General features: G+C 44.7%; 2 protein-coding genes and 1 non-coding gene across 4 annotated transcripts; 1 reads left to right on the top strand and 2 right to left on the bottom strand.

The window, feature by feature from the left end:
• Positions 1–1461: 1461 nt before the first annotated feature.
• LOC119279016 (soluble inorganic pyrophosphatase 4-like) lies at positions 1462–2907 on the bottom strand. 2 transcript variants are annotated; one of them, XM_037560435.1, is made up of 4 exons: positions 2801–2907; positions 2068–2676; positions 1884–1965; positions 1462–1774 (listed from the first exon to the last, which is right to left on the bottom strand). In XM_037560435.1, exons 2-4 carry the CDS (start codon positions 2642–2644, stop codon positions 1732–1734), a joined length of 702 nt encoding a protein of 233 aa, XP_037416332.1. In that variant the 5' UTR covers positions 2645–2676; positions 2801–2907; the 3' UTR covers positions 1462–1731. The 2 variants fall into 2 exon arrangements, with proteins under 2 accessions (XP_037416332.1, XP_037416331.1); XM_037560434.1 differs by having other exon boundaries at positions 2068–2865.
• Positions 2908–15418: 12511 nt separating this feature from the next.
• Positions 15419–15492, top strand: TRNAI-AAU. Its single transcript has one exon. It is a non-coding gene; the product is annotated as a tRNA-Ile (tRNA).
• A 6475-nt stretch (positions 15493–21967) lies between these two features.
• LOC119280344 lies at positions 21968–23822 on the bottom strand. The gene has a single exon (XM_037561227.1). The coding sequence runs from the start codon at positions 23820–23822 to the stop codon at positions 21993–21995; it is 1830 nt and encodes a 609-aa protein (XP_037417124.1). The 3' UTR covers positions 21968–21992.
• Between the last annotated feature and the right edge of the window lie 3973 nt (positions 23823–27795).

Here is a 27795-nt window from a genome sequence, read left to right as displayed (position 1 = left end):
TATCACTTGGCCACTACCATTGCCTTAATCAAGGCTTAAGATGAGCTGTAGCTCAATCATATACCAGTATATGTATATGTAGATATGTATGTAACACAAAACAAGAATGTAATGTATGTATGTTGATGAGGCATACTTTTTTCGTCAACATCGTTCATGCATCAAGTGGCAAGGCAGCACCAGATCACCATCCATCAGTCAGCATCCTGCTCCTACCTTCTCAGGCACCAGATCACCAAATTTGTGAAACATGACAAACATGGCCAGCCTGCCACTAATGAAATTCATGGGTCCCTTGAAAAGGTCTACTTATGATATATGTTTGTTGTTTGATGCTCACTCATCACAGATGACGAAAGTGATGATGAAGATAGTGACGATGATGAGCTGCTGATAGTATTTTTCTATGCATGTCTCATCTCCCATTTGTACACCCCTGCCTGCACCGATGGTCAAGAGCATATGGCAGGGCAAGACTTGATCATAGATGTGCCAAGATCTATCTATGCTTGATGGCATGAAATCTCTTGTAAATTCACATTGTTTTGCTGGTGATTTATTTACTTTACTGCATGGAAGGTGAAATGAGGAATGCCACTTGTGACTAATCGGTTAGCATCCAAGGTGTCCTTCTCTTTTTTGATTTGAATATGATTGGCCCCTCGGCTTTAAGAAACATGGCTATGGTGAATGTCTATGGCTGTGGCTTGTACATACGAGTTCTTGAATGACATTTGTCAGTAATATCTGACTTTGGTGAAGTGATTCTAGTTCTAGGCATTACAAAAAATGACACACATCACTCAACAGATAGCACCACACCACAAGCATTGATGTATGTTACTTCGCTAGAGCATATTTGTTTGCTGGTGAGATGGTTTGCACTTGAGACAGAGTTTTCAGCACCCTGGTGCCCCTACACCCTCTATGAATAGTAAATTCAAAAAATTCAAAAAAAAATCACAAAAATTCGAAACTTTCGGACATCAAACAAGATCAAACTTTCGATGATCTTGCAAAGTTTCAGTTAAAAATAACAAATGGGGAGCCCTCACCTAAACAAGCAAAATCAATATTCAAAGTTTATGTACACTTTTGAGCAGTGAATTTGTTTTTTTTTGTGAGGGCTCCACGAAGGTTATTTGTTCCTGAAACTTTGCAAGAACATCAAATCTTTTATCGCTGAAAGTTTCAGATTTTTTTTCAATTTTTCACGAATGTACTGTTTATGAGGGTGTAGAGGCACCCGGGTGCTGTTACACCTTTCTCTTTGCACTTACAACAAGAAAAGGAAAGAGCACTGAGCACATTCTTACCTTATCTGGTAGGGCAAACTTTTATTTTTGCAGAATCTGCATTGGTCAAATAGGAAATTCATTTTCTAACTCGTGGTTCGGTTGGTCCCAAGTATTTAGTGCCGGGCTTATGCGACAAAATAAACGATTCAGCAGATATTAGCAATGGGGGAAAAAATACAGTAATGCCAGCATCTCATATTCAGCCAGGAAAACGTATTACATAAGCTGGATGGAAAAGGAGTGACTTCTTTGTCTGGCTACTACTGACTTGATCCCTGTTTTAGATGAGGTGTAGCTCCATTGATGTATGTATGTAACAAAACAAGAATGTATTGTATGTATGTTTATGAGGCATAATATTCTCGTCGACATCGTTGGTGCAGCAAGTGGCAAGGCGGCACCAGATCACCATCCATCAGGCACCATCCTCCTCCTACCTTCTCAGGCCCTCCACAATGTAAGTAGCATATAGATCCCTGAAAACGAAAACGACGCAACATCAGCTCAATGCATATATTACTCGAATGCTAATTGATCGCGTTTCGACATGAATCGAGGATCGAAAACCGGGGAATGGGGACTGACATGGAGTGCTGGATGGCCTCGTAGGCGTCCTCTGACGGCAGGAAGTCGTTGACGGCCACCTCCTTGTTCTCGTTCTTCTTGTCTGATGAATTCCCCAATCAATCAAAATCAAAGAAACACATATCAGGAACACATTCTCTTGTGACGAATTAACCTGATCTGATCAGAGGCATCAATGACTCACAGTCCTCGAAGAATCTTCTGATCTCGGCGAGGCGGTGCGGGGGCAGCTCCTTGATGTCGTTGAAGTGGCGGTACTCGGGGTCGTCGGCGCAGACGGCGATGATCTTGTCGTCGGCCTCGCCCTGGTCGATCATGGGCATGAGGCCGATGGCCTTGGCCCGGAGGAAGCACCCGGGGACGACGGGCTCCTGCATGATGACGAGGACGTCGATGGGGTCGGAGTCGTCGCAGAGGGTGCGCGGGATGAAGCCGTAGTTGTGCGGGTAGACGACGGAGGAGTAGAGCACGCGGTCCACCTTGATGAGCCCCGTCTTCTTGTCCAGCTCGTACTTGACCTTGCTCCCCTTGGGGATCTCGATCACGCAGTTGAAGATGGTGGGCGCGTCGGGGCCGATCTCCAGGTCGTGCCACGGGTGCGCGGCGACCGAGCGGCGCGTGATGGAGGAGAGGATCCGCTCGTTGAGGGCCGGCGTCTTGGTCTTCGGGGCGGCTGCGGCCGTGCCGTTGGTTCCGTTGGTCCCGTTGCCGTTGGTGGACGGCTCCTTGGTGGCGGCGGTGACTTCCTGTGAGGGAGCCATGGATCTTGCAGCAAGGCAAAGTGAGATGTGATCTGTGAAAATGGAGGTGTGCAGTGTGTTAGTCGGCGGTGTGGAGGAGATCTGGCCGGAGCAGAGTATCAGGGGGAAGAGGAGGAGTATGAGGGGGACGAACGCAACGCAAGGAAGCAAACGTACCCGAGGGACTTTGCGTTGAGTAGAATGGAAGAGAAGAATGGTGCTGTACTGTGCTGTGGACTCAGCAGCTGTGGTGTGATGATGAGAGGAGAGGAGACTCTGCCTCCCTTTTTATAGGCCTCGACTGACTGACTGCCGGTGCAGGGAGGGCAGAGGAGGAAGAAGATGAGATCGTGTGGCCTTCCCTTTGCTGCGTGTTGCCGGGCCGGCGTCAATTTACATCTGTGTGACTGTCTATGACGTGCCTCCACGTGGGACCGAGGCTGTTGCCGCCGCCGTGATGCCCAGGCCACGTCAACGCCAACAAATGCATGCGCGTTAGATTTCTGTATAGTACTCGCATTTTTTAATGTATGTACGTATGTATGTATGTATGTATGTGCCTCCTACGTTTCCTAATATAGGACCTTTTAGTTTTTCCTTAATACGTATATATCTAGACACATTTTAGTATGTATGTTCACTCACTTTAGTATGTATGTATATAGTCAATATTTTCTTTGTGGGTATATAGTTACTATTTTGAAATAGCTAAAATGTCTTATATTAGGTAACAGAGGGAGTATGTATGAGTATGTATGTATGTATGTATGTATAGTTGGTTGATGTGGTTCTGTGCCTCTGTATTTCACGCCATTCATCAGTGTGAGTTGTGCATCACTGAATGCCTGAATTTGGCAGCTCCACTGTCGCCTGCCTCTGCCATTTCTGCGTGTCGGTGGCCTTCCCTTCTCTTCTGTTGCACTACTGTCAGCACGGTCCGTGTGATTTAATTTAAATTGATTGAATCAACAATCAAACCTATTGGAAAAAAAAACGCGTGAGCCAGCGAACGCCAACCACCCCAAAAGGTTGTTCACACGGCCATTCTAGGTAGGCGCTTTCGTCATGTGCCTCTGCCATGCATACATACTACGACGATCACGCGCTTTTCTATGAGCTTCACCGGGCAGCAGCGTATAGGGTACGTACTGTACTATGACGTATGCAGCTCCGTCTTGTAATTTTGTACCCCCACTGTGGCTAAATTTCGTGTTTTGACCCTTTTTCTGAAACTTGATTGAGATCTAACCCTACCTTGCAAAATTTTCAGGATCTGATCCTTTTCTTACCGCCTGGGTCCATGACGGTAGGGTATAACAACCTACCGTCAAGGTCCCTGGCGGTAGGATTGCACACCCTATCGAAATTTTTTTCTAAGTATGGAATACAGTGCATGCTCGCACCTACCTCCGTGCACCTTAACGGTAGGCCCCGGCGTTAGCAAAAGAGTCAGATTCCGAAATTTTTACAAACTAGGGTCAGATCTTGATTAACTTTCAGAAAATTGTCAAAACATGAAATTTAGACCCCACTGTCAGAAAAAAGCGTGGCAAAATCCATTACGCGCTGGGCACGGCGACCTGTTCTGCTTGTCCGTCGGTCGCCGTGCGCGCTCGTCCATCTCCACGGATCCAGCTAGATGCACTCGCTTAGTCAAGATTTTGAATTGTTCGAGTACTACTTGGAGTTAAAAAGAAAAGTAGTAGTTGCAGTAATTAAATCACTGACGATGAGAAAAGCTTACTAATCTGTAGTAGCTGTCTCCGTTAAGTTAGACCAACTTGAGAAGCTTGTGTAAGCTGGTTGTACTACACTACGACAACGATGACCATGGTGCTGATGATTGGGATATCCCCCGTCCGTTGGAATATCCATCCTTCCTTGTGTCTCAAAAACTCTGTGTATGAGCCACCGACAGCAGCCGTAAAGATTCAGTCCAACGACGTACTCCCTTCGGGTGAAAAAGCTTGTTCCAAACTTGTTTCTTAAATGATGCTATCTAGCACTAACTTGATACTAAATATATTTTTTTTCGAACGGAACGGAGGGAATAGTAATTAATCTTGCCCTTGCTTGCATTTGCATGTCTTCCTGCCGCGTGTGGGCGGGCTCAACCGACACATGCTTGCACTGCACCGACACGCTCCAGCGCCATATTCTTTTTAACCAGTGGCATTGGCATCTGTTTCCATTCGGATCCCTCTGTCTGTCTTTCTTTTCCCTGCCTGTTGGCTGTTGGTTTCTTCCTTCCTTGGGCAAGAATATAATAGAGCAGAACAGATGCTTAGCTTAGCATCCACAACTAGATCAGATCACTCCCGCTCCCGTATAAAAATAATATGCGCTCCTCCCTCCCTCCCCGGGGTGCAGCCTGCCTGCCTGCAACTCAACCATGCATGTGTCTGTCTGTCCGTCCAAGTCAAACGGTTCCACTTGGAGGCAAACCAATTGACTGAATCTCCTCTACGACAACCGTAAAGTCTGCCCGCGCGCCTGATAGATGCAGTAAGGATCGACTGAATCTGCTCTACCATCGCTTCCATTCGATTCTGTCTGTCTGTTTGTTTGTCTGTATGCCTTTCATATACTGTTTGCTAGAAACGTAGTACTAGTACGTCCACGGCTGGATGCAATTGAATAGACTTTGAGAATGAACTAACGCGTGACCAATCACATGGACAATCGTGCCTCTGCATTTTCTTTTCCTGCCTGCTGATGCACGACAACCAGCACTTGATGTATCTTCATATTTGTTTTACGGAGAAAACTTCTTACTACGACTAATACATAAATACCCCGCAAAAAATGTTTAGAGAATGCTTGCCATTTCTTCGCATCTGCTTGCCATTTCTTCTCCTTTTCCCCAGCTACACGTATATACATCAAACTGTCCGCATCGTACATTCGTACTGTACTCCGTTAAGAGAATGCTTTCTAATTAATATGATAAAACTGATTGCCAAACGATTCATTGATTGATTGATGTAGTACAAGGACCGACGGTGACCTGCCGCTTCCAAGTTTGTTAAGCAAAAAAGTTGCGACTCTTTGTTAGTTACAGATGAGTGGACATCTCTTTTATTCGATCGAGCACTTTAGGCACGGTTTTATTAAGAATACACTATTCTAGTATTGTGGTGCAGGCAAGCAAGCAGTATCTATGCTTCGATGACACACACGATGGACACGCGCTCCTCGTGTTATATATGCTTTGTTGGCACTCAAGCAAGCACTAACAAACGCGATCAACAACGGGCAATTAGTAGTTGCTTGTACGACATACATTGTAGTATATGTTGTACTAATTGAAGGATGGTGATGGCGTCCAGTTGCAATTGCATGCGGTTCAGCTGGATCGATCGCCCTGATGATGGAATTGCATAATCTATATATGTATGTGGTTGTTACGGCCAAGCTAACTGCATGCTAATTAAGCAGCAGCTGGTGGTTACGATGATGACGCATGGATATCTATCGATCGATCCATCCATCCATCCATGGAGGTGAAAGTATCTATCGACAACTCCTTGTACTACTGGCATCCACACACGCCGCACATATATAAGCAGCATATGCTCTTTGGGACTTTTCAGAGAAGGTTGAGAGGGAAGACGAACGCAGATGAGGTAGCGAGGACTCGTGATCGAAGGATGATACCGTGGTGGAGAAGATGGAGAATTAACGGACGTTGCAGCCTCCCATCTTATAGCTAGCCAGATCGAGATCGAGATTGCTGCTTGTTGCTGACTTGGCCTCCCTGCATGACCCTTGGCTGCCGGCGGGCATGCCTCCAATCAGTCCATCATCAATGATGCGGTGCCACCTCCTCTGCGAGACTGCCTGTCTATCTATTTTTCTGACAGTGTGTGTTGCCGCCCTCCCCGTGTCGTCCCCGCAAGATCGACTTTAAGGCACTCATCTACAAAATGCTATATATTGTACCCACTGAATATTCATTGGATACAGGACACCTGATGGGAATGGAATAGTTTGTAAATCTGTAATCATGAATTTTGAAATGGGTGGGTATACCCGGTTTATGTGGATAGGTTTGGGCAGAACATGGTTTTACCCACCCATATCCTACCTATTTTGCCATCCGTAGTGCTGATAATATCATGATGATGCAGAAATAATAAAAATAATAGTATAATAATTAGGGCTACTCTAGACTGTTACACATCATTAGCGGCCTACTATTGAACCAACCATATATATAAGACCATGTGACTAGTAAAAATAAAAGTTAAGACACCATCTCGATGATTCAATGAAAACCACATCGTAAACCTCTGATATACTCTAGATGTTTATGTTTCTATATATCTTATTATGATCTGGAGACCATTATCAAGATATTTTTTGTACCAAACACTTTATATATCTATACAAAATGGTTAAATGATAAACATGATGGGCATATACACTATATTCATACCAATGTCACAAGTTAATCCGAAAAGACATTTGTTTTGACTTACCTTTTCCTGAGACAAGAAGATTGGGTTTAAATGTCATTTTAAAGTGAATTATATTGCAAATAATATTTTTTAATATGTCTAAATTACCATATATAATATATAAAATATGATTGTGAGTTGACCAAATGATGTATAAAAATTTAGTATAAATTATATTTGTTTTAACTCATCCCAACGGCCAAAATTGTACATATAACACCTCACTAAGTTTTTATTACAGGAAATCTCACAGACTTGTGATGATAGATGAATTTTTTTCCGAATATTTATCTTGCTACATAGGTGCTCATTAAAGTTATACTTTATAAAAGTTATGTATCGGCACACACATAAATATTATCATGGGACAGTCTCTCAATCGAGTGACTCATTCTTACAATCAAGCGGCGCGACAAGCTGCAGGCGGTTGCCGCGTGGTTAAACGCGAGCGCGGTGACCGTAGGGAGGGAAGATGGGGTCGGACGGGGAGGTCCTCACTGGCCATGTAGTTGTGCAACGGTATGCTCGATGGAGGGGCCGGAGATGCGTTTCCGGCGATGGTGCGGCGGATGGCGGCGTCGGGGGCCCTTTCCGGTCCGGGAACGGGGAGGAGGATGAGGACGACGGCGAGCGACGGGCGGGGCGGCGCCGGTGATGCTTCGAGGAGGCGGGGTCCTGATGTGGATCGAGTGGGCGAAGGAGAGAGACGATGGTGTCCGGGGCCCGCTGCCCCGACCTAGATCCGATCGGGAGGGAAGAGGAGTGAGGGGATCGTTTCCCCGATCCAGATTGGATCGGGAAGAGGGAAGGAGAGAACGAGGGAGTGGGGGAAGTGGTGCGGCTAGGGGGGTTAGGGTTTCGTCACCAGGGAACTAGGGAGTGGGGCGCCGGCTGGGCCGGCGGTTTGGTTGGGTGGGATGGGCCGAGACCCATGGGGAGCGGGGGTTCTTTTCTTTTCTGTTTTATTTTAGTTACACATTAATTTTAATTTAGTAAAATATATCTATAGCCCCTAAAATAATATTTCAGAACAATACATTACTATAAAAAGTTTTACCCTGATATAAAATAGTTTAGTATTTTATAAAATACCAAAGGCGTTCAAATAGTTGTTTTGCTACTGTTTAAATCATTTTAGTGCTTTTAATCTTTTTACAAAAATGTGGTTCCTCCACCATTATGACATAGGATTTATTTGTCCCATTTTGGACATTTTAGTTTTAATGTTTGAAAATTTTACCGTTTGACTTGATTTTGAATTTAAATTTGAATCGGTCTCGAACTAACACAAGATTAGCAACAGTAACGATCGTGATGTGGCAACATTAACAGAGGTTTACTGTAGCTTAACTACCCGGGCGTCACAGTAACATAGATTTTTTTTTCTTGAGGAACAAGCAGAACGGAAGAAAAACCAAGACCGGAAAGTACCCGAGGTGGGCACAACCCACCTGGGCGCGCCAGGCCTGGTGCGCCCTGGTGTATCGTTCCCACCAGGATCACTTTCCTGGAAGTTTCCTATTTTCCGAATTTTCTAAATATTCCAAAACTGACAAAAAATAAGTTTGCGGATTTTTCGGAGTCCGTTTACTTACAGTATCACGTACCTCCTTATTTTCACGATTCTGGAGCATTCCTGAAGGACTCTTTTATGTGTTCTTCCGGTGTCAAAGTTTGGATAACATTGCTTTTAACATTAATGGACTAGCTGTCTCGTTGAGAGAACCCTCAGTTTGTCGACACAATAATAATGTTTGTGATCCGCTACTTCAGGACTTCTAGTAGTTCCTTTCAAGCTATCTCTGTCATCAAGAGGAGTTGTTTTTGTTGATTATTTTTCTTCATAGTATCAGATCTTTCAATTAGAAATCATATTACATAAGGTAGTTTGAAAAAGAATGGTTTTTTTTTTGAACTGGCCAGCAATTGCTGGTTTTTCATTGGCTTAGCTGGTGGGAGCGACAAAGATGTTTGATCAAGTGATCGGTGAGTGATGGAGAAAAACAACAAAAGATAATCATTGAGTGTCAAGTTGATATCTCACGGTACATGCCCAAAAGGGTACTCTAAGCATGCAGCTCCCGCAATCCTCCATTTGCTCCATGACTTCCTTTTATCACCTGGCCACTACTACTGCCTTAATCAAGGCTTACGATGAGCTGTAGCTCAATCATATAGTATCATATATATGTACGTATGTACGTAACACAAAACAAGAATGTAATGTATGTATGTTTATGAGGCATTATTTTTTTCGCGAACATCGATTCCTGCAGCAGGTGGCAAGCATCACCAGATCACGATCCATTAGGCAGCATCCTCCTCCTATCTTCTCAGTATAGTCGGTGCAGGCAGGCAGGGGACACGCGCTCTTCATGATACATACATATGCTTTGTTGGCACTGGATCTCGGCACTTTAAGATGCGATCAACAATGAGCGATTAATTAATTTCGTGGTAACACATAAGTAGTAGTTTTATATGAAGGCTCGTGGTGGCGTCCAATTGCAATTACGATTACAAGTGTTGGCACAAACAAGTGTTATTTCGGTAAGTGTTATGAACAAGTGTTATTTTGATTGTTATTACTTTTGTAATCTCTATTAGTTCATTACTAGGCGTAACATGGTCTTTTAGCATGTTATTTAATAACCTTTAGTCCATGTTTAGTCCCTCGAACCAAACAGGTAGGGACTAGGGACTTATTAGTTGGGACTAAAAAAAGTCTCAGGACTTTTTAAACAAACAGGGGCATAATATGCTTTGATGACACTCAATCTCTGCAATGGAAAACGCAATCAACTACAAGAGCGATTAATTAATTTCGTGGTACGACATAGGAGTAGTTTTTATATGAAGGCTCGTGGTGGCGTCCAATTGCAATTGCATGCGGTTGAGGTGGATTGATCGCCCGGGAGATGGAGTTGAACCATCTTATCTTTTTTTTTTAGAACCATCTTAATTATCTTAGCTAGCTGTTACGGCCAAGCAAGCTAACTGCTTAAATGAGCTACTGGTGACGATGATGGTACATGGATATCCCGTTCGTCTGGTCGAATATCCATTCATTCTTCCATCTGAAACCACCTCTGCACGCCACCGACAGTTTCAGCAAATTCAGTAAAAGTAAACCTTGAATTTGGCTTGCTTGCCCAACCGGTAAACATGCACCAGACAGACTGGCCACTAGCGCTACTGGAGAGTGGAGACTGCTTCACACCACTCAACCATTAGTTAGCTAGCTAGCTGGAGTCCCATCTCATCAACTGCTGGAACCCCCAGTAATTCTGCTTACGAGTAATGCACTGATGCTCATGCTCCTAATCCATGGCAGATTCTGTTGCCTGTCGGTCGGTGGCCTTCCTGAATCTGAACTTGAACTGAATGATGCATGCAGTGATAAATAAACACATAGTAGCGCGTGATCTAACCAACGCCAACCACCACCACTACGGACGGACGGACGGATCCAATTATTTGCCAACCTATATACGCAGCAGGTGCTTTCATCGTGCGTGCGTGTGTACGCGTGTTACAGCACCGACACGCTAGCTACGTGCTGCTTCTTTTCTTCCTGCACAGCTCGACCGGTCTTCTTTTCTACTCACATGGATCCATCGTTGCACGTTGAACCATTGTTTGTTTTCCATCCGACCAGCACCCCATACGATCAGCATAATAAGGACCAAAAGAGGCTCCCGTGATCCTCTTACTGTTTTCTTAACGTCGTTATAACGGATGTTAACATACAAGTTTTATTCCATGTTCTTCATATGTAGATCAGAAAAGTAAACATAAAACACAAGAGGCCTATTAGCACAGCTGGTTAGAGCGTTGTGCTAATAACGCGAAGGTCACAGCTTCTAGAGTGGACTGTACACGGTTTCAATATGTAGTTTTTATTAAAAGTGAATCAACGTGTGTGTGTAAAATTTGTTTGTCAACATCCGTTATAACGACGTTTACATATAGCCATGCCTCTGCGGTGGCATGCCGCACCACGTCCATATATTATGTTTATATATGCTATCCTTTTTTGTTCCATGCTAGTTCACAATGCAAAAGAATAGTCACAAAAGATGTCTCAGCTGGAATGGACTTGCCTATACAACAATTTCATCAAACAACTTAAACCATTCATTATCATTACACACTAAACCTCTTGATTAAAGGAAAATAACTTCTTTTTTTATTAATCCTACTCTCAACTTCATCAGCATAATCAATCATATATAATTGTGGAAATTTAGGAGAGAATCCTGAGGTGGTAAAAGCGGACGAACACGATGGTATACGACCCCATTCATCTTGAACACATAGGGGGCACCACCAATACGATGGTATATGGCCCCATTCATCTTGAACACATAGGGAGCACCACCAACGTTGATACTCTGATCAATATAAGCACCCCAAGGATGTAAAACAAAACATAGAGTTATACCATGGGTCAAAACTCCGGTTACCAAACAAGATGTCGAGAGGCGAACTCTGTAGTTCCTCTCCTGCCTGATCAAACACATAAATCGTTTAGAAGATGCATCTCCATCAAATCACAATAGACTATCCAGAGGAGAAGGCCAATCAAGAAATTTAGGCAAAGCAACTTTGCCGCCACGACAACACCCAGTATAAACAGGCCGTCGAGCAGTTGGACCCGCATGGTGAACCGAACCATCATGGAACCAATAAAATGCACCGCTCCACTCACACATAAGGTCCGTACCGCCGTAATACGAACACCCTCTACAAAACAGCTGCGTCACACAACACCACAATAAAAAAAAGCTGAAAACACCACATAAATTCTTTTTTTTTAAGAAATAAGCACACAAATCCATACTCTTGAGTATAGCAACATCTTTTGAAAGAGGAGCCATGAAAAACGCCTGACGCACCAAGAGCCTCGTATCGTAAGCAGGCAAAACCAAGCCTCCTGCAAATAGTACAACCGATGAACCAAACAGGCACATAGGAAGGAAAAAAACAAAAACAAAATAGACGACCAAACACACGAGAGTAAGAGAACAAGCACAACACGACCAACCCAGCCACGGGCATGGCCATGCACCCAAGAATACACGTACAACCCGGGGTTCTCCTAGCAGCACACCGTGACACTGGCCCGGCACGTAGGCCACGTACATGGCCCATGCACCCAAGTATGGGTGTACAATCTGGGATAACCCTGACATCAGAACAGAACGCAGACATAACCACGTCGGCCAAGCGCATGACCCATGCACCAAAGCATGCGTGTACAGCTTCGGGTGCCCCTAGCAAAAAACAGACGGGCAGATGCGACCACGTCGATCGCGTGCATGGCCATGCATGCAAACACACACGTACAACCTAAAATGCCCTTAGAGCATGGTTAATAATATAGCCAGCTGCTGGCTATATGATGTTGCCATGTCACATATAGCCAAGCTTATAGCCAACAAGTACAATAAGCTAGATATAAACATGTACTACTTTGTTGATACATGGCCCATCCCACTCTCTCACAAAGTACCTAGAAGCGCGTGCTGCAGCCGGCTGTTAACTAGTAGTCCGCTTCTCTTCTCTCTCCTCTTCTCTCTCTTCCAAGTAAGCAAGAATATAATATTTAATGTTTTACAGCCCGCCTACATCACTTTATTATCACTTTATTGTACTTGCTCTTAGTAGTTAGAGACACAATATTAAAATACAGTACACAGTACACAAACACTGTTTAGTTTGACCACGACCAATCGCCCTGCTAGACGCCAACCTGGCTCCGTCTACCAACCGCTAGACCCACCGCTTGTCCCAATCCACATCTACCTAGACAACCAACAGTAAGCAAAGCATGCATGCAACCAGATGTCACATCAGCGGAAGGAAAAACGAACAGAAAGAAGCAAGAAAATACCAGAGGCCGAGACAGAAAGATGACGGGAAGGAGCAGTCTCCAGTCCACACACCGATTGGATTCACCGAAAGAAGCACTTGCAGAGAATAAAAGCACCATCATCAAAGCAATATCCAGCAATAACCAATGAAAAAAAAACCACAAAATCAATGCACTAACCAATAGTTCAATCGACCGGGCGCTTTCCCAACCGGATCTCTTCTCTCCGCCGCGTGGAGGAACCATCAGCTGCAGAATCGGACGCCAAAGAAGAAGGCCCTAGGCAACCAAACCAACAGAGCGCTTAGCATACGGAACAACACCAGCTTGTCCTCCATAATAAACATGGAAAAACAATAAGGAAAAAAAACAGCACTGACCAGATCGTACATGGGCACCACGAGACTGAAGAACTGAAGGGTCCGCCATGCACCCAGAGCCAAGGGACCGAGCAGAGTGGCCACCCCGTCGCAGTAACTGAGCATCAGACATGGAACTATCCACCATAACCGCAGGCTGAGTCGAGATACCGAGCGGAGCAGAAGAACGACGACCGACCACGGCTCCGCGTAGCAGAGGAGGCCGACCGGGACGCCGCGGACCATTAAGACATGACCTAGCGGCGGCTCGGTAAAGCCCCCCTTCGCCACCGCACCCCCAACGGTCCCTGGTCCCTTCTGCGCCTCCATCGAGTGCGCGCCTGGCCTGGCCTTGACGTCCCCGGCGGCTTTCGATCCTTGCACAGCTCAACGGCAACTGGCGGGCCGGCCCGTGGCCGCTGTACAAAGCCCCACCGCGTCGTCGCCTCTACGTGCTTCTCCCGCCGGCAATGGAATGGCCCTCGACCGAGGAGGCCGACCCGGACGGCGCGGACCATTAGGACAGCAGGAAGAGCCCACCATGAAGTTAATGCACGCAAGGGCAAGGAACACGCAATACAATAGCATGACAAGAGAAAGGACCTATTTATAACCCCCGCACTGTGCACACCAAGGCGTGTAGATTACATCACAAAAGCGGCAGCATGAGCGGCAAGGTCAAAGTGGCGTCGGCGGCGGCAAGTGCAAGGCGTGTAGATTACACCACAAAAGCGGCAGCATGAGCGGCAAGGTCAAAGCGGCGTCGTAGGCGGCAAAATCTCTAGACAGCGGCACCGATCAGGAAACACGGAAACTATCTAGCTAAAGCGATCGAAGCGGTACCGTTTTTTGAGTGGAAAGCGGCACCTAGGACGGCATCGTAGGACAGCACACGTCCAGCAGAAGCCACGCGCAGCGCAAACAAAGCAGGAGGGCCGCCCACGCAAAGCAAGCACCGAGGAGAACGCTGGACAGTCAAAAAATGCTAAAGCAACCAACGCAGCCGGCACGCACGTTCAAAAAATTTGAAACAAAACCCTGGATACACAACGCATTTGTACACCACCATGTACCCAAAAAATAACACGTGCCATGTACCACTTTACCTAGGGGTCATTTTCATCCAAGTGTATCAATATTGGAGCGAAAACCTTGCCTGCAATAGAGGCTTGGGTATACCATATTGAACTGAGCAGCTATGATATACTTGCTGTATATGATTCCTCATGCTGCTGGATAGTTGCAGAAGTGGTCTCCGTTGAGAGGGCCCTCCCTGCATGCCTGGTCTGTCTACAGTCCACACAAGAAGCGGCCGGGATTGATGGAGCAAAATATCTCCAACTATGCTTGCATGCACATGACTAACTTTTTGTTTGTCTTTTAGATAGACAGATAGCAAAACACAAAGACAAGATTTCGGTCCAGCCAAATGACTTATATAAACATTCGATGCAAATTCAACAAAATATTAAAAAAGAGAAAATAATGAATTGCGATGTTGTGTGTTGGTGAAACTACTTGAATATTTCGACCCAAAGATTAACATTTCAACGTGTACCGGCGTGACTAAAATCCAGTCAGGGAAATCTCACTGAAAGTGAAAACCCACGAGCTTTGAGACGACCTCTCTTTGACCGACGGTGCTTAGGCCAACTCCACCGCATGACCCCAATCTGTCCGGCCCGTCCGTTTGGGGTTAAAGGGACAAACCGGTCGGCCCAGCGCGCGACGACCCGGACCCATTCTGTCCATTTTGTGTCCGGGACGACCCATTTCGAGCGCCGGATTTGGGTCGCGGCGGACAGCAAACGGACGCGCGCTCGTCCGCAGCGGGGCTGCGTGGCAGGCGGCCACCGACCTCCCACCCGGCCACATCAATGCGCACGCGCGGCCAGGCCCGCCTGTCATCCGCCCAGGGGAACGTCACGGTCTTATTTAAATGCGGAAGCCGTGGACCGGTCGCTGTCCACACTCTCCACTCCACCCCGCGGCCTTGTCGGAACCTGACACCTCCAAACCCTAGCCTCGAACTCGCCGGCCGGCCGCCTCGCAGCCATGGGCCTGCGGAACTACGGCCGCAAGTGTACAAACAAGCACAAAAGGCCTATTAGCTCAGCTGGTTAGAGCGTCGTCCTAATAACGCGAAGTTCACAGGTTTGAAACCTGTATGGGCCATCATTTTTTTCTTTTCTCTTCTTTTGGTTCACAATGGAAAACGTGAAAAAAACAAATAAAATTATTTGGCTTCGCCCGGGTTTGAACCGGAGACCTTCAGTGTGTTAGACGTGATAACCAACTACACCACAAAACCTTGTTGTTTCGGATTTGTATATTTTTTTTATCTCTTACCGACACTGCAAGTATCTCCAGTGGATATACCATTTCGGACTGAGTAGCTAGGATATACTAGTATATGATTCCTCATACTGCTGGATCGTAGGAGTAGCTGTCTCCGTTGAGAGAGCCCTCCCTGCATGCCTGGTCTGTCTGACAGTCCACAGAAGAAGTGGCCGGGATCAATGGAGCAAAATATACCCAACTATGCTTGCATGCACAGGCAAAAGATTTCGGTTCAGCCAAACGACCTAAACTAAGCACTCGATGCGAGTTCAACTAAATATTCGAAAAACAAATAATGATAATAGCTTGAAATGTTGTGTGTTACTTAAACTAGTTGAATATTTCGCCGCGAGACCTCCCTTTGAGCAGGCAGGGGATATCGTTATCGATCATCGAAAATGCAGTATATGCCGCACACGCACACACCACACTCCTTGTGAGACACTGGCGGCACTCAATCCGGGAATCTGAGCAATCACTTGCCTATCTAGCTATAGTTATGCAGTAGCTGTTACGGGCAAGCTAACCAGTCAAGCAGCAGCTGGTGACGATGGACGGACGAGGACAACGGCATGGATATGCCGTCAGTCAGAATATCCACCCATCTCTTCCATTTCTCAATCTCTCGGTCCAACAAGGCCACCCACAGCTGCTCCATCGAAAAAGCAAATTCAGTCCAAGTTACCTTTATTCGACTCGCACGCAAGTATTAGCATAACAGCTGCTCCAGCAAAAAATCCCAGAAGTTTGTAGAATGATTCTGGCACCCTCCAAGAATTTCCAGACATGTGCTGAAATCAATTTGACTTAATGGTATACACTAAAACAACTTTTCAGTTTTACCCAAACTATTTCGGTGTTCTTTCTCCGAAACTCTTCCGCTGCCTCCGAAACTTTTCCGATGACTTTCTCTCAGACTCCTTGTCTAGTATTCGGCAGATAGACGACCCTTAAGCGTGTGACCCTATAGGTTCGGTGAAGTATAGACATGACGGAACTCTTTCTGATCAATGATCAACATCGGACCCGTGGACACCCATATTGACCCCTATACCCACACGAATGAATATTCGAGTGAACCTTTCAGTTGTTGTGTGCTATTCCTGTTGCTTGGCGATATGTTACAAATACCCGATGTGAGATTTACTTGCATCCCCGTGGATCAACAACTTGTCCACTATGCTAGTTACCTCATTACCGGTTTTGTTCTCTTTTCTCGTTTCCGTGTTCCGGCATCCCTGTGATCAAATCACACTGTGTTTGGCCAGACGATGATGGATACCGTAACACCGAGAGGACCCGAGAATATCTCCCCATCGCCGGTGGAGCAAATCCCAATCTTGAGCTATCAAGTTACTTGACACACTTTTCCATGAACCCGTAAGCTGCCCTAATAGCCACCCATTTACGGATGACGTTTAACAAACCCCAAAGTTCATGAAGCAAGTATGAATAAACTCGATACTCTCATGGTCTAAGGAATTATGCAAACATTAACCATCTCTGTGTTATTAACCATAAGCTTGTGACGAATGTATCTCATAGCATAACATCAATTCGAGTCGATTCAACACAAATGTTCTTCTAACATTGTGCCCTCAAAGTTGCTGGCATAGACATGCCCATGATGGAAAAATGTAATAATCATGCAACACCTGAGTTAGTCTTAGAGGCACGACCAGGAATGCATTTTACGGTTTATTATTCCACACGTGCACATGTGTTTTCCCCAGAGCCTTTATGGATATACGGGCTCGGGAACCACAACAGTTATAGCATGGAACATAAACATAATCATGAATTTGGAGATAAATAATAACATTTATTATTGCCTCTAGGGCATATCTCATACAAGGAGCTCCAAGGGCCTCTTCGAGTAGATGATAGTAGAGGGTCGGTGAGCCGTTAATTCATGAAGCTTTCATTTGATACAAGCACTGCAAGCACGGTCTCTGGCAAAACTCACATTTGTTAGTCCACGGACGTGGTCCCCTTTGAGGAGACTTTGCAAAGATCTCTTATTTACATGGCCAGTCGGCGATGTCAAAGCCATCCCACATCAACTTTAGCCATTAGGCAATTCGCGGTCTTAGTGTGTCGCTTCGAAAAGTTCACCACATAGAGACCGTTCTCGACATGCCCAACAAAGGCTACTTTAACATTCTTGCTCCACAAAAGGGCCACGGTATCAAGATCCAGGAATGTTGCAAAGCCCATAAGTGCAAGTTGACGAACGAAAAGTAAATTGTATGCAAGGGAGTCAACAAGCATGACCTTCTCAATAGATAAATCTTGAGAGATGACCACCTTGCAAAGTCCCAATACCTTAGAAGTTGAAGCATCACCGAATTGGACATGGGTAGGCATAGATGGAATTGGATGCACATCCACCACCAAGTCCTTGGTCTCGGTCATATGATTTGTTGCACCACTATCAAGAAACCATGACACTCCACCGGAAACAAACTCCTATAAGAGATCAATGCTTGGATTTAGGTACCTATTCTTGAATGGGTCCTTTGAGGTTAGTAACAAGGGTCTTAGGAACCCAAATAAACCATTCAATGTACTCATAGTAAGAACCAACAAATTTGGCATAAACATGCCCATCACTAGCACATCATAAAACATAAGAAGGGTTAAAATTGTCGGCATTGTTGTTAGGGGCGGTTTTGCCCTTCTTGGCATTACCACCCACTTCCTTGTTCTTCTTCTTCTCATGAGTACCCTCACCTGCCTTGACAAAAGTTTTCTTTAGTGGGAGAGGTTGCTTCTTCTTCTTCTTTGACTTGGGTGCAAACCCAAGTCCATCCTTTCCTACTACTTCCTTTTGGCTCGTCAAAAGGTCATTGATGTTCTTTTCACCTTGTATGCATGTCACAAGGCCCTTCTCAAGTTTCGCTTTCAACTTGGCATTTTCCTCCACAAGATGCACATGCTCACAACAAGGGTTAGTAGCATGGGCATTATCAATTAGAATGAAAGGAGGGCAAGTGGAAATCTCCTTGGTTAGCTTCACTTGGAGTTGATCATGTGACTCTTTGAGAGAAGCATGAACACCCTTCAAGACCTTGTGAGCCTTATCAAGTGTATCAAATTCTTCCTTGAGTCTATCATGGCCAACCCCAATTGCGACTTTCTCGGATTTAAGCACACGAGTAAGAACAATAGCATGATCAAGATCTTTTTGCATTTTAGCATCATCAACATTGTGTGACTCCTCAAGAGTCAAACGAAGATCTCGCTCTTCGACTAGAGCAATGGAAAGATAGGCAATCTCATCGGCATAGTCATGACTATGCCCCTCCAACTTGGAAATAGTATCCTCATGCAACTCAAGTCCACCAAAAATAAAAGCGAAGGAGAACTACACCATCTTCACTTTAAGCTTCGAGGGGAATAAATCGTCTCGTGCCAATGAATGAATATCTGAAGAGCTCAATGCAAACAATTAGTCCAGAAATGCATTGTCATCAAACACCAAAACTACTTAAGAGAGAGATATGCCCTAACAAACTATGTTCTCACCAAGAAACCTCAAGAGAGCAGCCTTAAACAGGGTATCCATTTTCTGAAAAGCTTGTATCTGCTGAGCATCATAATCTCCTTCTGGTTTGCCAAGAGTGGCGTCATAGCAAGTCATGGTTTGAAACCATAAGACTGCTCTCACGCGCCACCTCTTATAGTGGATACCCTCAAACATAGGAGGTCTCATGGATGCAGCAAAACCACTTGAGGTAAATTGCCTATAATAAGGTTTTTGGATTGTTGGAAATATGAGCAATTTACCATATGATTTTATAAATAGAAATACTAGATAAAGCATGACTAATATAGCAGAGATAAAACATTTTGCAGGAACCTCTCAATGTCTTCTTCATCAAGGAATTCATCCTCTGCATCTTGTCCAAGTGAGTCTTCTTGTTCTTCTATATCTCCTTCTTCATTGCTATGGCTTGCGCTTGAGTTTGTTTTAGCTGTTGCTCTTCTTTTGTCAACATCCTCAGCCTCCTGCAAGTTTAGGGCTTCGTTTTAGTTTTTTTTCCTGATATAATGTTTCAACTTCATATATGTTCATCATTTGTTATTTCTGAAATTTTTGTAGTGTGTACCTATTGCAGATTCAAGTTGTAGAACAGGTTTCTGTCCCATGGATTAGATTCTCCTCCACCATCTTCACTTGCTGCCACTTCATGATGCAAGTCTCCCTCCAATGTCTGCAAAGTATGTTAGTATAGTGAATGTCAATGCATTTTCTTTGGTATTTCTTGTAATTGTTATTCAGCAGTTATCTTGCTTACATTGTTGTCCATTTCTGTGTTGAAACTATCATCTGCTTTGCTCTTGTAGTTCTGATGAATAGTTTTCACAACATTCGTTGATGCATCTCCAGAATGTACTTGCATGGTTCATCACAACTTATAATTTAGAATTTTTGGTATCATTTTTTGTAGTAGTTGTTTTTTGTGATTTTTTGATTTTTTTACCTTGTATATAATATCTGAATGAAGGAGGGCAGTGAATGAAAATGTATCCTGCAGCATAATACATTTTTAGTATTTTTTTCAAACATAATGAAAAAGCTCATGCAACATAAATGAAGGAGCACAGTGAATGAAAATGCGGGACGAAAGTTTAGCTACTGTATCTCACATTGAGTATCAGTTCTTCCTGTGACAGTCTTAGTAGGTCATCTTCAGCCAGTGCCCTCATCATGCTCCTCTCCTGACCCATTTTTAAAAAGAAAAATGTCAGTGTTAGTGTAATCATGAGCAACTAAGCATTTTTTAGTGAGATGTAGGAACTTTCAGTGTTCTGTCTCCGCTGTTTTAAAGTAGCTTATGCGCTCTACTTTAGTAGTTTGGCTCTATAATTTTTTCTGGCTGCTTTGCACTCTTAGTTCCTAGTTTCTAGTATTTTTGTACAGTGGGATTTACAGTTTAGTAAAACTTTCTAAGTACATGCATGCATTTTACAGTAGTATTTTTGCTGGAAATTACAAGTTACTTACATAGTTTTTACTGTGGGATTTTACATTGTAGGAGTGTATTTATACTGGAAATCACTAGTTACCTAAAGTAATTTTTACACTGGAAATTACAAGTTACTTACAGTAGTTTTTTACACTGGGATTTTTCATTGTAAAACATTGTAATTACATTGGAAACTATTTACAGTAGTTTTTATTGTTGGATTTACACTGTAAGACATGATTTTACAATGGAAATTTCAAGTTACCTACACACTGGGATTTTACACTGTAAAGCATGATTTTACACTGTAAATTACAAGTTACCTACAGTAGTTTACACACTGGGATTTTTCACCATAAAGCATGATTTTACACTGGAAATTACAAAAGCACTGAAGTTTACACACTGGGATTTTACAATGTAAAGCATGTAATTACATTGAAAATTACAAGGTACTTACAATAGGTTTTTGCTGTGGGTTTTACACTGTAAAATATGTTTTTACTCTGGAAATTACAAGTTAATTACATGTTACTTACACTGGGATATACACTGGAAATTACCCTACTTACACTAGAATTTTCTAGGGATTTACACCGTAAATTGTTTATTTTCCCTCTGTAATTATTCTTGTAAGTTTTCTGAATATTTTTTACACTGTATTTTTTCCATTCGAATCATTTCAATGCTTTTTAATGTATTTTCCCATGATGATGTCAATGTAATTGATCACAGAATTTAAGTAATTTCCCAGAAGTTCAGCAGATGTTGATCTATCTCTTTTTGTAGATGAAGAAAATTCCTCCCTGATTTGTTCATGCGAGAGGGGCAGAGAGAAGTTGGTGAGCAGTTAAGATGCTGACCTGTGGATCATGATGCTGATTCCCGTCTGATGATCTTCTTTCTTGCTGCTCGTCTCGTGCCTTGCAAGTTGGGCACATGCTGTGTGGCCCTGGAGATGGAGAGAGGGGTAGGTCCCTGATTTTTCTGGAGTGGGTTGTTGACCAGGGTTACCGGGTCAAATATCTTGCCTGACCCATTTTTTCGCGTCCTTTTAGCGCTATCGTCTGTTTTCGTGCAGTACAGGTGTCATATGGTCATTTGTCAGGTTTTTTGAATGTTCTTGAACTGAAAAACATTCAAGCGTCAAATAGACAGTCCGAAAATTAAATCTAAACACACTCCTCATGTCCATCAGATTAGACAAGAAGAGTATAACAAACATGTCGGCGGTCATATGAGCCGAGCACAGGTAAGTGAATGGTCTTTGAGAAGGGAAAATATCACAAATTGCTATAGCGGAAGCACATGCTGCAGTCATCAAAGGCTCATGGAAATATATATTTTTTGCATATCAAATTACTACACAATACAATGAATTAGCCCCTCCTCAAACCCGAACCACTCTCCCCCGCTGGCGATTGTTTGGGTAAAGTAGCCTACGGACCAATCCGTACCATACGCACCATCCGCAGCTGTACCATACGCACAATCCAAAAACCATCCGCAGCTGTCCCGGAATCCGCACAATCCGCACAACCATCCGCACAACCATCCGCAGCTGTCCCAGGAGCATCCGCAGCATCTGCAGAAACATTCGCAGAAACATCTGCATAACCATTCGCAGTTGTCTCGAAACCATCCACGGCTGTCCCGGAAATGGAATGATGGCTTGAAGAACTCCTCCACACCCTTCTTAAACCAATCCTTGTCACAATAGGAGCGACTGAAGATGGCAGTGGATAGAAGCCAGACGACGGTAATGAACTCACCGCCACTGTTGAGCTGCCTGGCGTGGGAATCCCTGCTGCAGTGGTGGGCTGCATAGCACAACATCTCCACCCACACCCCAAGTACCACCCGCCGCACCTCCTGTTCGCCCCGTGCCTCCACCGTATCTAGCAGCCCAACAGCAAGCTCCGCTACACGGGCTAAGGCAGGTGGAGGTGAAGGTCTCAAACGCAGCTTCACGCTGCTTCTGTCCAGCTCCTCCAGCTTTTTATTTATTATGTTCAGCTTCTCCAGGTTCTCCCTTGAACCGTCAACCTCCAACCTTATTTTTTTCAGCTCCTCCCCTATTTCGTGCAACTCCCATCTTCTGCGCCCCTCCTCCATTAGTATGTCCAGCTCCTCCCTTATTATGTCCAACTTCCCCCTTACTCTGTCCAGCTCGTCCACGTCCCTTCTTGTGTCCACATCCCACATTCTTCTTCTGTTGTCCAGCTTCCCCCTTCTGCTAATGCGGTCCACCTTAGAAAAATCAAGACTCTCATATGTTGCTTCATTATTGGCATACAATCCGGGGCGAACAGGGCTAGGCAGCATGTAGGGGCATTGAACAAGGAGGAATATCATATAGTTAGACACTTCCCTGATTGCCTCCAAAACATAATCTTGCTCTTCCACACAAGATGGCCTTGACAAGAATATTTTGGTGGCAAAGTGCCAGCAAAGGATTTTTTCATCAAAATCAATGCCAGCGCGCGAGGTAGGATCCTCGAAGAAACCGTGCCATGGATTCAGTGCGGACTGACCACTGTAACTCCTCATAATATCCTCATTGCCTTTACATGCCCCCACCATTCTGCATACCTCTTCCAATACCGACTTCTTAGTATCATCTGAAATGACAGGTAAGGAGTGGCACAACTTCTTCCACAAATCTTTGCATCCCATTGCCAGGCCCTGCGCAGACACGCAGTCTCCACTGCCATGGGATGAGTTCAACAACTCGGGCTGTCCAATGGAACCTGACCATCTTCTATTTCTTTCTGCAGCCTTGACACATCGGCGGACAGATACGACTATGTTGTGAAGCCGATGCCATCTTCTAGCATGCAACAATGCGCATGTCCATGTTGATCCCATTGCCTTCAACACTGCTATCATCTCTAGGAGGACAGCCCCAGCTATTAAGATGTATGTGACAATGGCATCAACTCTGTTGAAGTCATTTTTGCCAATGCTTGACTGAAATAGGAAGAAAGCAGTGATGGTGGCAACTGATGAAATGGCACGGATGAAGCATCCATACCATGTGAAGACCACCGATGCCTTGGTATATAAGAAATCATGCATCAAGGAGAGCTGCATCTCAACCAAATCGAACATTTGGCTCTTGTTATCGAATAGCTCTATGGCTTTACTCTGGAATGTCGATGGCCAGAACTTATAGTCCACCAACTGAGCCATGCAAATGGGAAGCAGGTAATGAGCTCCCTGTAGAACCTCTTCATGATCCAACTTCTGCCCTTGGCCCCACTGTGCATGCAGTTCTCGTTTAGCTTCACTCTTCCTGATGTCTGCTGTCGACAAACTTACTCATGTTGTCCAGGCTGGAGGACTTGAGCGCCCATACTCTCTCCCCATACTTGAGAACACCGCTGACAAATATCAGCACAGCGGCTACGAGCAAGGTCCAACTGCCAGCAACATACTTGTAGAGGACATAAGCCACTCCCACCGTCTGCGCCCCAAAAGAAAGCAGGTGGCGCGGCCAGAGCTGGCTGTCTTCTATGGAGTAGGCGGTGATGTTGTCCTGGCCACCGAGATGCACCAGCAAGAATGGCGCCCAGAATGCCAGGAGCTGTTGGTGCCCGTGGGACTTGCCATAGAAGGACATGTGGCCGAGGATGAATACCGCTATGTAGTCTGCCAGCAGGTATGCTAGCCAGAGAAGGGTCCTTGCGACGGTGGAGATGTTCCGCCGCCGCATCGTAGCGAACATGAGCAGGAACACTTGAAGCATGAAGCTAACAAGCACTAGGATTTGGACCCCCCAACCATTCCATAGGTGCACCGCTCCAGCCATCAGTGACCACTGAATGCACACGAGAATCGTCATAGTACAAACAAATTAGTTGAAGTACAAACATATATTTCCTTCAAAAGAAGTACACAAGCAACCACGGAGATGATATTACAACCAACATGACAGTCGAATTAAACTAGTAAAATTGCACATATACATGATATACTAATGGAATGTACATGCATATACAATTTTCTACCATGATGGCCGCTAGGGAATCTATTTAGAACTAATTAACTACTGGAAAAAAATATGGTACCAGTTAATTAATTGCTGGTGTACATAGTTCCTGGTTTATAAGTTTTCCTATATCTACACCGTCCAGATGTAGACATGATATATGTACCACATATTCCATAGCAACAATAGAACTAATCATGTGAGCTGACTGACGTGCTTGACTAGTAATTTTCCTACAATTAATGCTTCACCCAAATATGCTGTACAATTCTATGTTTGTAGATGCACAAAATACTCTACTAGCATATTTTTGATATATAAGACAAAGGTAACACAATTTGCTCTGTTGTAGAGCACATTAGTTGCAATAGAGGTAGATCTTGAACGGGTAAGAGAGAGATTCACCTTAATTAACGGAAGAAGAGACGAGACGAGCGAGGCTTACTCCCACGTAGCAGTCAGACAAAGATGGAGCAATACTTAAAATTTGGATGCTTTAGTTGATAAGCAACTTGGTCATCTGGGGAGCAATATGTGTATCAAAGGCTGCTGGTAGGGAATCTGGTCCCTTGCCCAGTCCATAAGCCTCCCTGTTGCTTCTCTTTCAAGGAAAAAAAAAAGCACTAGCTTTACCCATATATAATTAGTAGGGTAATCCGCTTGCGCTTTGGACGATTCCTCTTTTGCTTTTGCTTTCGCTTTTGTTGCTGCAGAACCTTAGGAAGAGAACCCATCCTGTTGAAAGCAAGATACTACTCCCTCTGTAAACTAATATAAGAGCATTTAGATCACTACTTTAGTATTCTAAACGCTTTTATATTAGTTTACGAAGGGAATACAATTTTTATTTATTTTAGAACAAGAAGGAATAAAGGTCGGAGCACCCAGTTATTACCTTAGGGCCGGATTCATCTCCTCCGGTCAAGACGCGGCTGGTGCTGGATCCAGGGCTTCGATTCGCTGGTAAAGAAGGATCTGGCGGTGCTCCGTTTTGGGGAAGGAAGGGGAGGGAGCCAGTGGCGGCGGTGGCGACCATATGTGGGACGGCGAGATGGCGGAGCGCGACATTGGTACCATGTGGCGACGGAGGCGGCGCTGCGGTGGGAGCGGCCGAGGAGATGCACTACCACTTGTGGGCTTCCGAAATTCTGTCCTGTCTGATGACCTGTGATGATGATGCAAGATCTCGGCCTTTTCATACACAAACTTATTTTTTTAGATAGATGGTGGATGGAAAAAAGAAAACTTACAATGAAATAGCAAAAAGGCATAGACTGCCGCAAATACATTAACATTACACATCCCTAAGTCTCGGGTTGCAGTAGAACTCTGTTAGAGTATGTAATGGGCCTAATGGACCCATTAGTCTTAGGGTTAATTAGAGATAAGGGTCGTTTGCTTAAGGGTCAAGTAAGCCTTGCTTGAGAGTCAAGTAAGCCTTTCTATATAAAGAGAGGAGATGTATCAATCTAATCAAGTAAGAATTAAGAAGGAAATTCCTTTCCTCTTGCCCGGCCGTGGGCAAAAAGGCCCCCGGCCGGCCCTCTCACGCCCTCCTTCTAGCAGCCACATAACAAACTCCCTTGTAACAGCCTCTAGAGATCTATCTGCAGGGTTTGGGATTCATGGTCAACATGGTTGAGGCAACACAATGTAACCGGAGCAGATTCGGCAAAAGTAAATGTTGTTAGCTCCTCTGGAGTGCAAGCTATCAGCTTATTAAGCTTCTCCAAAATATCGTCAGCGGACGTCTGGTTTATTACAGCATAATTGACAGCATGGGAGGTGGCCCGCCTCGCAAGGTAGAGTCTGGATTTATTTCAGGATTTCCAGCGATGCGTATTTAGTTATTTAGTAGGAGGAGACGTTCCCGTCGACAATGAGGCTCAGTCTTTCGGAGTTGCTCATAGGGGTGAGTGTATGCGCGTGTATACGAGCGCTTGCGTTACTGCGCATAGTTTGCGGTTCCGCGGGAGATGAAATCGAGCCATCGCCTACCTATCTCACTATGCAGTAGCACAGCATAGCTTAGACAAAATGTTATGCATCAACAGAAACCACCCAGGATTCCTTCTGAAACTGCAGTAAACACAAAAGACAGTGGTCTGTTTTGGGGTTGCCCTGCCCTGGTACTCTGAGAGTTGAGATAAGAGAACAAAACAGAAACTGCAATTCATCATGCAGTGAGCCGGGAGGAGGCTACTGCTCGCCGTGAGGATAAGCAATGCAATGTAGCTCTTGGGATGTTATTTAGTTAATGTCGACACGATTAAGACAAGCCCTAATTAACCACCGTACGTCAACACCAGCAATTCCCTGCCCCCAGCAGGCATAACAAACAAACATTATTTTTACGAGTAAGCTTGCACTGCAATTTTCCATTATTATTTATGTGAGCAAGCTTGCACTCCCAGTACTAATTACACGGAGCTAGATACCTTGGTGATCGCCCGGTCTAGACTAACAGGAGAAAGAGGAAAAAATGGATCTCCTTCTCATCCATCTACCTACCTATCTCAAGTTCTGAACTCAGCTCCGGTGGTGAGCTTCTCCTGCTCGCCGTTCAGCGTCTGCCAGGCAAAAAGATGATGATGATGATGATGATGATGATGATGAAGTCTCCAGCAAAAAGACAGAGCGGGAGCTCAGAAGGTGTATGATCTGTCAACGGTCAGAGAGCGCTTGCCTTTCTTTGCAAATTCAGCCATTCATTCCAGATGATCTAAAATGCAGTAATGCCAGGAGTAAGTAAGGACCCACCTCATGATCAGATCAGACCAAAGGTTCGGTACAAGAGCAGGACAAAGTAGACGGCGATGAAAGATAACAACACCCATGGGGTACGGTACGGTGCTAATCAGAGGTTCGAGTGGTCTGTTCACCAGGGCCGGCCATCAGCTTGCATCTGCCACTGCCATCACTAAGCCATAGCCTGGCCTCATCAACAATCTTCGGGAAAACCGCAGCTCCTGCATGCCATCCATCAGTTAATTAACTACTCCCTCCGTCAAAAACGCTCTTATATTATGGGACGGAGGGAGTATATTGCATAGCTAAATGATCGCCTTTTCTCCCATCACAAGGTAACATTTCTTACTCCTCACCAGAAAACACTCCCAGATTCACAGTTCATTCAGAGAGTGAGTGCCTGAGACAGGACTGGGAAGCTGCTGG

The sequence above is a fragment of the Triticum dicoccoides genome, chromosome 3B (assembly GCF_002162155.2).
Source record: "Triticum dicoccoides isolate Atlit2015 ecotype Zavitan chromosome 3B, WEW_v2.0, whole genome shotgun sequence".
NCBI classification, from domain to species: Eukaryota; Viridiplantae; Streptophyta; class Magnoliopsida; order Poales; family Poaceae; genus Triticum; species Triticum dicoccoides.
Note: the sequence above shows the minus strand (reverse complement) of the source record. Positions and strands in the feature narration are given on the sequence as shown.

Bases quoted from the DNA above. Each gene is read 5' to 3' on its own strand.
- LOC119280344 (XM_037561227.1), bottom strand. From the start codon at position 23,822: ATGGCTCAGTTGGTGGACTATAAGTTCTGGCCATCGACATTCCAGAGT.
- LOC119279016 (XM_037560435.1), bottom strand. From the start codon at position 2,644: ATGGCTCCCTCACAGGAAGTCACCGCCGCCACCAAGGAGCCGTCCACC. The intron at 1,966-2,067 runs GTGAGTCATTGA...GGAATTCATCAG, and splicing joins CAGAAGATTCTTCGAGGACT to ACAAGAAGAACGAGAACAAG. The intron at 1,775-1,883 runs GTCAGTCCCCAT...TTTCGTTTTCAG, and splicing joins GAGGCCATCCAGCACTCCAT to GGATCTATATGCTACTTACA.